At 40.0% G+C, this 14,452-nt stretch overlaps 1 protein-coding gene across 11 annotated transcripts in view; it reads left to right on the top strand.

Moving 5' to 3' along the window:
• Positions 1-14,452, top strand: part of USP34 (ubiquitin specific peptidase 34) — a 118,517-nt gene that overhangs the window by 18,082 nt on the left and 85,983 nt on the right. For all 11 annotated transcript variants that reach the window (XM_077176269.1, XM_077176271.1, XM_077176263.1 and 8 more), the window contains exons 3-6: positions 3,158-3,572; positions 8,668-8,718; positions 8,863-9,012; positions 13,243-13,310. In XM_077176269.1, the coding sequence (XP_077032384.1) occupies positions 3,158-3,572; positions 8,668-8,718; positions 8,863-9,012; positions 13,243-13,310 (684 nt within the window). The remainder of the gene's footprint in view (positions 1-3,157; positions 3,573-8,667; positions 8,719-8,862; positions 9,013-13,242; positions 13,311-14,452) is intronic.

The following is a 14,452-nucleotide window of genomic DNA, read 5'->3' as shown; positions in this document are numbered from 1 at the left end:
TCTGGATGCTGTAATAATTGTGTAGAAAACCCAACTGCTCTGTTGTGGTGACAAACAAGGTGTCTTGCTGCTTTAACATGAAACTTTGGGACCATCTTCTGAAAGGCAGGGTAGGGTAAGAAGAATTTAAGAAAAGGTGACTGAATGGAACCATCATGTTCAATTTTTCTGCATGTTCTGATACTCTGAGTCCAGGTGATGAAGGATTGCAGCCCATAGTTTAGTAGCTATGATACTGAAAATGCTTTGCATGTTTTTGTCTTAAATTACATTATTCCTTTTAATCTAGTATTTAAATTCCTGTTGTTTTGAGCTTGTTCCTTTAAAGTAATGATATAATTACATTATGATATAATGATAAATTATTTCACAGCTACTTATTTTTTTCCAACACAAGGAAGTGTATGGATATTACTTTTTAGAAAGAATCTACAGTGAAGGTGTTTGGGATTTAGTGTTCAGCAGTAGTTTTAAGACCAAACTGAATCATAAGTAATATTGGGAAAAGCATGAAGGATAAATTGGAAAATACTAGTTGGGTATTTAGAAGACTCCAAAAGAAAAAAAAATGGAATGTCACATTTTGGATACCTGTGAATGTAGGAAACCTCCTCTTCCTCATTTTGTCCAAAAATTACAAACCAAGTTGATTTTCTTCTTCAATGTGCTTTTAGACACAGAGAAGGAATTTTTAAATCAAAATAAACAGCAGGCATGGGAACCAGACTCCTGACATTTCTTGACAGGTCCTAGATGCCAAGTTTGTCAGAGAACAATTGCAACCCAGTTTTCCAGGCCATCATCTGTTCAGAGTTTTGTTCTGTTCTACAGCTTGACAAATCCAACCTGAAGAAAAAAACCAGAGATTGGATCATATTTAACTCTTTATTTTCTTCTGGCTTCCTTGTTGCCTTCCATATGTAATGGGTTCATACTGGAAGAGCCTGGAGAGCAGTCCTTGGGCTGGTGAAAGGAGAGTCTAACAAAGAGGCCACAGAAAGGAGTTTTAGTTGATATTTTAATTTCATGTCCTGTCTCTGCTCTGCCAAATGGGCTTTTGAGAGTTCTGCTGCTTTTGGGTTTGAGGCCTGCCTTAAGAGCTGCTTTTGACTTTGTTGTTTGTAGTTGAAATCTCTGCTTTCCTTCAGAAGATCACTTGGTGACTGCTCCTCAAGAGCACCTTTTTCTTCCATGTGTGTGGAGTCTCTCCATTTTACTTTTCTTCTGGAAATTGTTATGGTCAAAGAAGTAACATCCTCATTTTTTATGGATCTCCTCAATTTTTGGTGGAGCTCTTCTTCCACATTCCAACTTGAAGAAGAGGAAGACTTGAGAAGTTTTGCACATACCTGTCTTGGAAAAGAATTCTCCAGTATGTGACAAGTCTTCACCAGGCTGTTTTCATTGTTATTGAGGATGATTTGTTGCTCTTAGGTGGGGCAGCAATTTGTAGGCATAAGTGATGGACTTTTGAACATCATTTTCCCCCAGGATAAATGCTTGAGGATACACTGGGTTTTGCCTGCAGTGCCTTGTTGTCATTTGTTAACATGAAAATACATTTCCAAGTAAATGACAAGAATGTTTTTCACATGGGTGAAACTCCATTTACACAATATTAAAGGGTTTTTTCTTCCCTGCACAAATGGAACAAAGGGGTTTAGGTGCTTTAGTCACTGTATGTGTGCTGGAATTAGGGGATCCTGAATGTTACCTTTTGGTCTAAGCCACTGAAAAAAATAAATATCTGTATTCAGAAAGTATGTGCTTTAAGAGCTGTTGCTCAAGGGCATGTTTGTGTTCCATCAAGAGAGGCAGCACCCTCTACCTGTCATAGCTCTGGGTTCTCTTGATTTGTTTTCCCCCCCTAAAAATTATAATTTACTAATCCCAGTCTCTAAATTAAATGCTGTGTTTGCAGAGAAAAAAATTAATTGATATGTACTGAGGATTTCTTGCGCTGTCTTTTGCCTACTGATTTCTTTTCCAAGTGGTCCATGTGATTTTTGTATTAATATCTGAGCGCTCTGGTTGTGGAGTGGAGCCCACTGTTGTGTGTCTGACAGGTGATGGAGAAGATCTCTGCTGCCAGCCAGCTCCCAGTTTGTGTAGCAGTAACTTTGTGTGCTGGAGTTGGAGTCAGAAAGGGCAGAGTCCCTCTCCCAGAGGCTGTCACAAGCACCTAGCCTTCATTTTGCTCTCCAGTGAGTAAGGCCAGTGCAGTGATGGCTTTCTGGGCTGTGCTCTCCAGGATTTAAATCCTTCTGCAGGAATATCCTCCACCTTTTTTGTCAGAATGAGGGAGGTGCTGGTTTGTGTGGAAGAAGCAGCTGTTCCCAGACAAGAGGTTTAGGTACCTACCTCAGGGGTTTATGCACCCACAGTCTCTTTGGCATCCACAGTTAATCCTTACCCACAACTAGACTCACATTAGAGCTTTTGAACTTGATGATTGAATTGATTTTTTAATGATATTGTCAAAGGCATGTTTTCCCCTCTTGTTCTTTGCAGTTTACAGTTGGTCAGTAGATAAGCAGGGGAATAATCTCTGAGCCTGCCAAGTGAAGAAAGTACTGAAGATACTTGAGCTGCCTTTTCCTAGATGGATAGAGGGTATCAGTGTGCATGGGATCACCATCCACATGCAGATAAAGGAAGTGGACTTGAATACCCCATTAAAAATAAAATTACTTTGCAGCCCTGTTGATTTGAAAATAACAATAAGGAGTTCTTACACAGCTGACAAGAATGTCAGGATGATTTATTGCAGTAAAGAGCAGCAGAGAAAGCCTGATGAGGAAATGGAGTCAGAAACATACTGAAAAATGTGACTTCTTCAGTAGCACAGTGACCTTGCCCACAAGGCTTTTTTTCTGTATTTTACTTGCTGTACCAGCTGCTAAGTGATAACAGGGACTTCATAGTTTGGGTAAGCATTTGGAAATAATGGGATGTTCTCAAGGCTTAAGGAGGGTTCTGTGACTCCCACTTGCTGCTGGGTAGAGTCTGTTTCATTTGGATTTCCTTCATTTTATGATTCTGTCAAATAACTTGCTGTTTAAAATGTTTTAATGCCAAGAGTTCTCTTGGTTAAGTACCCGCCTGGTTTGAACTGTAGGAATTTTTATTGATTTATTTTTTTTCTCTTTTCTTACAGACAATGTTTGTGCTGTTTCAAGGAGTATAAACATTTGGAGATCTTTAACCAAGTAGTTTGTGCGCTGATTAACTTAGTGATTGCCCAAGTGCAAGCTCTGAGGGACCAGCTCTGTAAACATTGCACTATTCATATAGATCCAACATGGCCAGAGCAGAGTCACCACGCTGATGAGCCCCTGAATGTAGAGAGAGAGTCTCACCCAGAAGAAAATGGACAAAAACCTCTAGAGAACAAGTTTGATCCTGCAAGAACTTGTATCCTGGGCGAGGAGGAGCCCTCCAAGAGCACGGAGCCTTTCAGCTTGTGGAGCACTGATGAGAAGGAGAAGCTGCTGCTGTGTGTGGCAAAAATCTTTCAGATTCAGTTTCCTCTGTACACAGCTTATAAGCATAATACTCACCCCACAATAGAGGTATAGCTTCTCTTTGTGTGTGTCTTGGTGAAAGGTTAATTGTTGTCATTAATGAGCAGATTGGTGTTTGTTGCTTTCACTCAGGATGGGCACATGCAGCTCTCCTTCAGTAGAGCTTTTCAGAGAAACTTTCTGAATATATGCATCCTCTTCTACCTTCTTTAAACTATGCTTAATTGTTATAGGTAATATATTGATAAGAGCTGGCTGGAACTGCACACTGAATTATTGTGCTGTTTAAAATAACAGGTAGGCCAAAAGGGGACTAGAGCAAAGCCTTTCCTCCAGAAGGTAACCCATGAATAGTTTACTAATTTTTCTTTCCAATCTGTGGTTCTAGAAGCAAAACTTGATAAACTAAACTTTGTGCAAGACCAAACTTGTTAGAACAGCTGGTTAATTGACTGGAATAGCTGAGATCAACACAGATTGCTTTGTTCCAGGGTGCTGATTTTTCTCTCTGATATTTGATATAGCTGCCATTCACATTTTCCCTGATTTTCCTCTTAAAAAAATTAATTCCAAAATCCTGCCATGCTTAATTCACAGTTTCTGAAATAAATTTGGTGGTGTTAGCCTTTCCTAGTGGAAACACCATGTTTTTGGGATGGTTGGCTTTTGATCCAACTTGTGGTAGTCTAATAACAAGTAAAGAGTTATTTTGCAATATTTGTATGCAAATTAGATGTACATTTCACTATATAGGAAAAGCTTCTATCCAACAAACTTCTGAGAAAGTCAGAGTGGGGAATTAAAGTGCAGCTCACCCACTCCTTTTATTTTATATTTAGAGAGTTGTGGGAGCTCACTGGAGCCCTGAGGGTTGAAATTCGCTTTATAAACTTAAGTCCAAAATGAGAAGATGCTGAGTCAGATATAATGATGTGAGTTAGGGTGGTCACAACACCTGGTCAGTTCTGATGGAATGGATGCTGCCCTGTCTGACAAGAAATGGAGTTAAAACCCCCTACACAGCAGCTTTTTTAGGTGGGCTGGATTTTGGTTCTTGTTCTTCCCCAAACCACATGGGCATAAGTGAACAGAGGTAGTTTCAAGTGTATCTGTACAGATATAAAGTGAATTGATTTATCTTCTGCACTCCTGTGGGACATGTACTGGGACTGGCTTCAGAGGAATGTGGAATGAACAATTCTGGAGCAGCTTCTCTGTGGACTATCACACGTCCTTCTTTTAAATTACTATTTCATGTATTTTTCCCTTCTCTTTGAATTTCACTTCCAAACGATCAAAAGGAGATCTCAGGTGCCTGATGGGATTTCTTTTCCCTTGGTGTGCAGCCTGGGAGTGATTTAGACCCAGATCTGTTGTAGCTTGCTGTACTGTGAGGATGCCCAGCACTCCAGACATACTAATGGATATAGGTATAAATGTAATAATACATCTATCATCTCTTATACATCACTTGAATTATCAACTGCATTCATTAGCCAGCCTAAAAACACAACTTAAGGGGGAGCTGGGAAGAAAACCACTGCCCTGAGGTACAGGCAGGTAAGGGAATTTTTCTTTTCCTTTCTGCTAGACTTTGTGTGTTTCCAGGTTGGGATTATGGAGGTGTGCCAGCCTGCCATATTTGTATACCTTTTTTTAGGGGGGGAGATTTTCAAATTTTGCTTCTAAAAGGTCCCAGCATCAATAATTTTTTCTTACAAACTGATATTTTCTGTATCTGGGAAGCAGTAGGATTCTGTCATTCTGCTGTTTTAATGTCAAAAATTTCTGCTCCCATGAGTGACTCACTGAAGTCTAGAATTTAATTTTGGATTTCAGTCTAGAGCACGTCTTAGCTGAACTGAGAAAGTTATTAGTCCCAGTAATAAGAGCACTTCCTGCTTTAAATCAGGCTTGGTTTCAGTCCTCAAGAGATCCTAAAATAAAAAAAATCTCTGCTTTGAGTCCATTAGCTATACTTGTAAGTTAAACAGATCCTGAACAGCCTAAATCTGCAAAAAAATTATTGGTAGAAGCTGGTGTAGCTCTCCCTCTCCCACCAAACATTTCCTTTGCCCTGGAAAAAGGGAAATTTGCTGATCCAGAACAGACTCCAGTCTCCACTCTGACTGACTTCAGAAATTCCTTGTATTAGATTCTCGAGGTGAACTTTGACAATTTCATGGAGTTATTGAACATAACTCCATTGGATTTATGTTCATCCATGAAGGTTTTGCCGTGCCTAGGCTGCCTCTTAGGCTGCCATTTAGGAATTCCCAGTGTGAGGCTTTCCCACAGTAACAATTAGTGGTCAATATTTCCCTTGTCCTTTGCTCCAAGACACCTCCAGGGGCTTTGTTCTTAATGGCAGCAGACAATCCTTGAAGTGTGATCCCTTCTCAGCTGCTGGCCAAAGCCTTTGGACACTGGGCTGTCTGCTGGAGAAAGAAAACATTCATGTGGAAGCAGGAGGTTTCCCTTCTTCAGGAGTTCATGAAGCTGGATGCAAATGAACAGCAAAGCAAGATTTGTTGGAGTCAGAAAGGTGCCTCTACCTGTAGGATCATGCAGATCTTTCCTTAAATGACGTGGGCTAAGAATTGTTTTAGTCCCTTACAACATCTCTAAAGTGAGACTGAAGACCACAACAGCCTGGTTGGTATCCAGAGGAGCCATGTACACACCTCTCTTGAAATTCAGCAATATTTTTGGTACCCAGAGGGGTATTTGTGTCTATTTTTCACCCTAAACAAATTTAACTCGGAGTATTTTTAAAAATATGGTTGTTTTTTTGAGGAATGTTCATTTCATACTTTGAAATTATTTTTTTTTTTCTTTATGGGATATTTTTATCCCATGCATACAGGGTGGTTTATAACTGTATGCCCTATCCTTTTCATTCTTAGTGCAGCAAGTGAAATACCTGGAATGGGCACTTCAGAGGAGGGGAAAAAAGAATTTATAAAAGGAAGCTCTTAAAATCCTGCAGAGAAAGAAGCAGCAATGTGAAGTGCACTCCTGAACTTTGCACTGTCTCAGAATGAACAAAGGATCTGAAGGGAGTTCCCTGACCATTTAACAGATCTTGGCAGGATGAAATGAAAGAGGAAACAACATCAGTTGTTGAGGTGCCTCTAGCTGCAGTCCCCAGCTCTTTGGGGTCTTGTGCTCTCTGCTTCTCCCTCTCAAGGAGATATTTTCTTGGAAGATGTGTGCTTTCTGCCCAGGTTGTGTCCAGTCAGACCTCAGCCAGTGCATTTTATTATGGAATGTTTGGAAGGCACCTTAAAGCTCATCCCATCCCATCCCATCCCCTGCCTGGGGACACCTTCACTGTCCCAGGCTGCTCCCAGCCCCATCCAGCCTGGGCACTGCCAGGGATGCAGGGGCAGCCCCAGCTCCTCTGGGCACCTGTGCCAGGGCTTGCCCACCTCCCAGGGAAGGATTTCATCCTAATCCCAGATCTAGCCCTGTCCTCTGGCACTTTGAAGCCATTCCCCCTTTTCTTTTTGCTGTGTGGCTTTGGGCCAGCACTATCCCTGCCTGCCTTTCTCAAAGTCCCTCTCCAGGTCAAGATCCTGGAAAGCTGCTCTGGGTTCTCCTGAGCTCATGGTTGGTTTTAATGCCATATGAGGAATTCTCTAATTTCCTCATACAGTTGAAAAGAGCAAAAGGAGGAGAGTAAGGAACTTCAGCCTGTTGTGTTTCCCACCTGCAAGAGCAGAAGTCACATTTCCAGACTCAGTCTCTCCGAGCAGCCTTTTCCAAGCTTTGCAGGACTCGTGCAGCAGCGCTCTGTGAGTTTGGGATTTCTGCATTCGAAGAACTGCAGCTCACTTGACAACAAATCTCTTGTTTTTTCAAGGAAACTAATGAAATTTCTCACACCATTTCTGCACTTTTCATGAGCAGAGCACTGAACACCTTTTCTTGCTGCTTAAAAACATACCACCTACTGCCTTCAAAGCTGATTTAAAAATAACTGGTAGAGTATCACGAGTTCAGGCGTGACTTAGAGTTCAGCAGAAGAAAAAAAGAAAAGAGATGCTTAGCTAGAATATGAGCATATTGAATAATTCAAAATGTTTGTATCACACTTAATCCATCCAAAATTGCTTGCCTCCAGCATCCTCTGGTACAGTTCTAAGATTACTCCTACACAGCTATTTAAAATATATTCAGGAAATTTCATTTAAAAACTTAACTTTGTGTTAAACTTGCATTCAATTTGTGACTATCAATACTGGGTGTTTGCCACGGAGGGATGAGAAGAAGAGCAATGTGTGGCTTTACCTACAAGTATCCATGGCAATGTTTTTGGGTTTTACAGCCACTTTTTATACCTCCAGTGCCCTTTTGCCCCTAGCAAGTGCATGAAACCCACAATATATTACAGCCCTAATAAAGAAACTTCCCTCTCTGTACTGCCCAACAAGTGGATGTTGTGGACATTAAAAAGAAAAGCTATTTTCCTCAACCATTTTAAGTTTAGTGCTTCTAGAAAATGAGATTTCTTGTTGCAGCAAGTAGCTAACAGAGTGTTAGGGTGATAGAATTCCTTCCCCTTCTTCACTTCACTCACTTCTGTAAAAGTCTGGCATTTATTTTGTACAAGGTGTTTTGTTATATATAAAAATGTAGTAGTTGAAATTAAATGGCAGTGAATATTTTGACATTTTAACCCTTTCAGTCATTACATGTAGGATGTCCTGCAGTTCATCTGAATTCAGATGTTTGCATATGTGTCTCATCTTTATTAGAAGATGCATTCCAAAGTGCCTGGATTGGTTCTGTTCTGTGTTTCTCAGGCTGGTGTGACAGACTGTGCCCTTGGCCATGCTCCTGTTGAAAAAATGGGTGATCTGAACAGGGGTGGGATTGAAGAATAATTTGTTCATCCAGACTCTGCTGAAATCTTCTCTTAAGTATATTTGTGTATTTATATATATTAAAAGAGGTAAGAAGTTTGGAAAAGTCTGTTTTGCAGTGGAGAAGTGGAGCAAAGCTTGAGCTTCTGTTTTCTCTGAATGAGGAATTTGGGTTTTTTATTGTTGACTGTGATACCTGGTAAATGGCAGTTGCTTTTTTGTTCTATAAATGTGTTTTTATTGCTTGAGTTAATTTTAATTTTTTCTTTAAACAGGACATTTCTGCTCAAGAAAGCAATATATTAGGGGCGTTCTGTGATATGAATGTAAGTTGTCCACTTTTAAATAAACATTTCCTAGAAATTTAACCACGTTCTATAAATCTGTGTTACGCTCATGCAGCTTTTGAATTTCCTCGCTGTCTGGACGATGTGGTGCTGATTCCTGTGCTGGTTTTTGCCTCTTGGCAGGATGTGGAGGTGCCCCTGCACTTGCTGCGTTACGTGTGTCTGTTCTGTGGCAAGAATGGCCTTTCCCTGATGAAGGATTGCTTTGAGTACGGCACCCCCGAGACGCTGCCCTTCCTCATCGCCCATGCGTTCATCACCGTGGTGTCCAACGTGAGTGTTCCCCTTCTCCTCCACTTTAACAACACTAACAGAAGCCATCTGAAGGCTGCAAGAGCTCCCTGGGACCAGGCAGGGATAAACAGGCTGTAAATTTTCCATGTTTGCTCATGCACAGAGAGTTTCATTATCCAAGCCCTCTGCATCTCCTGGCAGCACACAAGGAGTTTTCAGGTTGTACCTAGATGGGAAGATTGTAACAGCCCCCAAAGATACTTCAAAGAGTGTTGTCAGAGGCCATTTCTGTCCCTGAAATTGTGCCATGAGAGTGGTTTTAGTTTCTTCAGGCTATTTTAACTTCTTAGCTATTCCCTATGAGACACAGAGGAAAAGCCTGTGGATTTTTTTTCTCTTCAATTTCCTGTGATTTTATGCCATTATACACATTTGCAGCATAGAGGTAATCATCTGTTTTCCCATTATAGTTTCAGAATTCATATCCTCCATCATGTCTGCATTTTGAAATCACAGGGATTTTTGATTGGCAGAATTATGAATTGATTTTAGTGGAGATTTGAAGGAAATTGGTGCTAAAAATAAAACCCAGTCCCTGAGGAAGGACATATGAAACTTAGTGTAATGTCAGGATAGAAGTTGTGACTTGTCTTATGGATGGGCAAAAAGAAAACCAGAAGTTTGTTATACCTTGTACAGAGTGAATTTGACATGATTTTGAACTGATTGCAATTTGAAATACTTCAAATCAGATCCTTCCTCCCACACACCTTCCCTCCTTCCTCAGTGCTGTTCCTGCCCAGCCAGGGGGATGCTCTGGGGGAGGCAGTGCTGAAATCAGCCTGGTGTTGGGCTCTGTGGCCCCTGTGCTGATGTGCAGTGAGGGAATTGCTGATTTGCAGCTCAGAGAACAAACGGGTGAGGCCGTGGCCTGCTCCATCCTTTTCCTCCTGCCCAGGAGGGCTCTGCAGCCCCTCTGCGTGTTCTCTGCTGGACCTATTGTGTGAGCTGATGTGCTTCATCTTCACTGCTGCCACTGCAGTCCTCATCAAATCACCTGCTCAAAGTCTGTGTTCTGGTGTTACTCTGGTTCACAAGGAAATTTTGGTCATGGAACCAAACATTTCTGCGTTTTTGTTTTATTTTTTTTTTTTGTGAGAAGGGGCAAAGCTGCTTCAGTAATGAGTGGCAGCTCCCTATCACAGCAGCATGTTTTCAAGCCAGCATTCTGACTGCAAATCCCATTTCCTGGGTGTCCTGCATCAGTGCAACTGCCTGTCTTCATTGTCCTTTTTAGAAGTCTTTTTTATTTCTATAGAAATTGTTTCTTCTTAGTGATGTGCCCTATCCCAAAATACTTCTCAGCAAAGTTTCTCCTTTCAGATATTTACTTAGCCACTTTGCATTTCTCTTGGGTTTAGTAGGTAACCTGTTAAGCTGACTCTTGCAGCAGTTTTAGATGAGTTCCATGGCTAAACCTGGCAGATAAAATGAAATTCAACCCAAACCATAACTAAAAGTACTGTTTCTTCAGCCTCTTCCAGCATTGCAGCTTTTCCCATTCAACAGGCATCTTTCTTTTGAACTCTGTCTGGCTTTGCTGACAAATCTCTGTGAGTTGAGGAAAACTGTTTTAAAAATTATATTTAGATTTTATTTTTAAATGTCAGTTCACTACAGAAAGTATAAGAAAATGTTCTGTGTATAAAGTGCTTTATTCATCCACTTGCTGCATTTTGGTATCACTCAGTATATTTGGAAGCACTGCTGCTGCCTTTCAAATGCAATGCATTCATTGCAGCCAAATGAGGCAGCTAATTTTTTTGGACAAAATACATTTTATCTTGCCAATATTAAAAAAATATATATATTTCTCCACTTCTATAATGATGCATGAACTTAGGATTTTTATGTAATGTTCCTCTTTCCCTGTTTGCTTTTATATCATTTCACTGTTTAATTCATAGAACTTAGGGAAATATAAATAATTGAAGAGATGTTGCTGATTGTGAACCAATGCACCAAACTCCACTAAAACAAAAATAATCATTCACAAACCTGAAGAAGATAGTGGTGGTCTCAGCAAGAACCCTGCTAATCTGCCTTGGTTTTATCCCAACACATTTGATTTAATGGGATATAGATATTTATTGCAATAATAGCTCTGCAGTGTCAATGCTACCTTGTTCCCAGTGTGTGAAGCCAGCCCACAGTGTGTAGTAACCCTGAAATACAATTTCACAGCTGTAGGAACTCTTGAGAATGGCAGCTAAGTTGCCATTCTTGTAAAGATTCCGTGAAATATCCATGCTGGAATTATTTTTCAAGTCTGTAAGATGAAGGAGATCTTTAGCCACTGCCTTCTAGAAATTCATTACCTCTGGTAAAGAGCAAATAATAGAACAAAACCTCTCTGAAACTTGAGAACAGAACAGGTGTAGTGAATACTTTGTCTTACAAGCAGGTGGAAGCAAAAAGTGGTGTAATTTTTTGGCACTTTACAGATGCTAGTTGATGTCGTTTTATATATGTTCTTTTATGTCATTTTAACAAGTTAGTATGCAAATGTGAATCCATGTTCAAAATCATATTTTCATTTGTAACATGTGAAGTGGTGCTTTAATTGAATTCTGAGGCTGAAGGTTGTGTGTAATACAAGTTTACAGATGCATGATTTCAGTTTAGGAGTTGGAACTAATACAGAGTGAAGCTTACTGTGAACAGTGAAAGCTATAAAAACAAAATGATAAAAACATTTCATACTCTTATTTCACAAAGAAATGTATTTTCTTTGCTGTTTCATACTGTATTTTAAAAAACATTTCATACTTTTATTTCACTAAGAAATGTATTTTCTTTGGTATCTCATACTGTACTTGAAGCAGAGTACACGGTGTTAAAAATCAAATGGTGTAATGGCAATGGTATATTTGTCACCCCTGCAATTCCTTGTCAAAATGTTATTTAATTCCTGTTTCTAGAGCAAGCATCTCCTAGTGACACTTTGTATCTTTGGGATGTTAGCATTTTTTCCCTTCTTGAGGCTGCCAGTTGGATCAGAAGTCTATTCCAAGTGTGGTCTTTTTTTGCAGAGGGAAGGTTTGGCTGGTTTGTCTTGCAAAGTAGGTTATATTGTTACTGTGCAGTGCTTGCTGCCTTGTTAAAAGTAAGCCTGCAAATATTTTTGTCAGAACTGCCTCAAAAAGTTCCTTGGCAAATGCTGGAAACGTTGAAAAGAAGCTGCTGAGAAGTTTGACTACAGCCTAATATTTTTCTCTCCTGTCAAGAAGGAATATAGGGAATATATGCATTTTCTGCATATGGAATTGAGTCCTTAGGCAGAATTTCTTGCATCAGCTGCAAAGCTGAAATTCTTTTAAGAGCAGAGGTGGGGATGCAGAGGGCCCTGAGTGAGTGATGGGGCTGCTTTTCACAAGGGCTGTGCAAAGCGCACATGATTGAATTTACATTGAATTTACGTGGGCAGGAGCAGCTGCTGCTGCTGCTTCATCTGTGCTCCAGCCCTTACCTGGCACGGAGTAACAGGTTTAACAGGCTCTGAATTCCTTTTTGAAATGCAGATGGCACCTCTGACTTTGCCTCTGGAAGTCCTTTGGTCGGTGCTTTTCCTCACAGCGGTGCTAAGTAGCTGTTTCAGGTTGTTTGGTTTTTGTTTTTTGGTTTTTTTTTCCCTCTGCATTTATTTTCTTCCTGCAATCAACTTTGCAAAGGTGGTAAAGGCAGAATGGTAAATATGAGAAATGCAAATCTGGTAGTAAAAAACTCTGCTTAATCACTGCTTGTAAAACTTCTTATTTTAAAGGGTATGTAAGCCCTAAGAAGCAAAACAACACAAGTCAAGCAGTGTTACTTGGTTTAGGAGTGGTTTGCAAGGATTTAAAGAATGGAATAATTCTCATGTGAACTCTTAAAGAAAAAGGAAAAAAAAAACCACAAGGCTGACTAGAAGTTTTTCCTATTGAAGAAATTACAGAAAATACAAAATACAAAAATATGCCTGGGCAGTATACTATTTATACAAAATCTGTATTTTCCAGCTGACCAGCAGGAAAGATGCAAATCCTCCTTATAAGTCAAAAAAGCATTTCTTGAGTACCAGTTTGGAAAATCAGAAAATGAAGTTGAACAAAAACCACCAAGAAAGTCTTTTTTAAAGTGGGCTTGCATGTGCAAATGTACCAAGAGTATTTCAGTTCTCTTTAAATGTCATTAATGAAATCTTTATCTATTTCTGTTTTTGCATTATAGATCAGAATATGGCTACACATCCCTGCTGTCATGCAGCACATTATACCCTTTAGGACTTATGTTATCAGGTAAATTTTTATTTTAAGAATTTTTCTTGTGGGACTTTGTGACGGCGCCTACTTCTGATTGCAGCTGCCACTTTTCATTGTACAGGCTGTTGCTCTGACTGTCATTTCAACAAGGAGGGTGGAGGTAATGTTTAGAGTTAGTTTGGGCAGCTCCTTGCATCTGATTTCAGTATCAGTCAGATCAATCTTGTTAAGAACATTGTGTGACATCCAGCCCCATTCTCCAGCTGTACTCCAGTCTCCCTCCCTGTGATATTTTATAAAACTCCATCAAGTTTGCAGAGAGATGCTGGAAGTACAAGAGCAATGTGCAGTCACTGGGATTTCAGACCCTGAGTTTGAACACAGCTTCACAACATTCTGATGTTCTGGGTTTCCAGCTGGCAGGAGCTGAAGTGTGATCAAAAGTCTGCTTGCACTCTTATGGAGCTAAAGATATCCAGTCCCAAAGATTTGCTTTATATCAAGCTGTCTATCAGGAAAATAACACTTTCAAATTGAAGTACTTGTAAGGGTATTTAATTATACAAGCAATTTGTTTTTATTGGCTTTCTCAGGACAATAGAAACATTTCAGTGAGCTGCTGATGAAATGATCTCTGTGTGTGTATCTGCCTGGAGGTGGAGGGGTGTGGTCACAGCTAATTCCCATTCCAGTAGCCCAAGTTAAAATTTTCCTGGTGCAGGCCACTGCTTTTGCATAGGCACAGCTCCTCCAAGGCTGTGGGTTTCCTCTGACTACTGTTAGAAATGTGCTTATACTGCTCATAGCAAAAAATGGGCCTTTGCACATTATTCTGTCTTAACTATGCCAGTGTAAAATAACACTCAACAAAAATAATTACATTGGCAACAAACAGGCTCCCAGAACAATGAGACTGGGAATTGTTTCATATTTTAAAAAGCTCTGGTTTTATATTGACTGTAAAAATTTAAGTACTGACTTGGCTGTCAGTGTATTTTCCTATACTGTGGTTTCTACTAAAATGATACCAGCAGAGAGAAGAGTATTTTGATCTTTTATTAAAACACATCACTCTTGAGCTCCAGTCCAGCCATGTGCACTCCTTTAATGCTGATGTACTATCTTTGAAATCTTCCAAAGGTAATTATTAATCATGAGGCAGTCAGGAGAGGGCAGGC

The sequence above is a fragment of the Agelaius phoeniceus genome, chromosome 3, assembly GCF_051311805.1.
Source record: "Agelaius phoeniceus isolate bAgePho1 chromosome 3, bAgePho1.hap1, whole genome shotgun sequence".
NCBI classification, from domain to species: Eukaryota; Metazoa; Chordata; class Aves; order Passeriformes; family Icteridae; genus Agelaius; species Agelaius phoeniceus.
The sequence above is the reverse complement of the archived record's forward strand: the minus strand, read 5'-3'. Positions and strand labels throughout refer to the sequence as shown.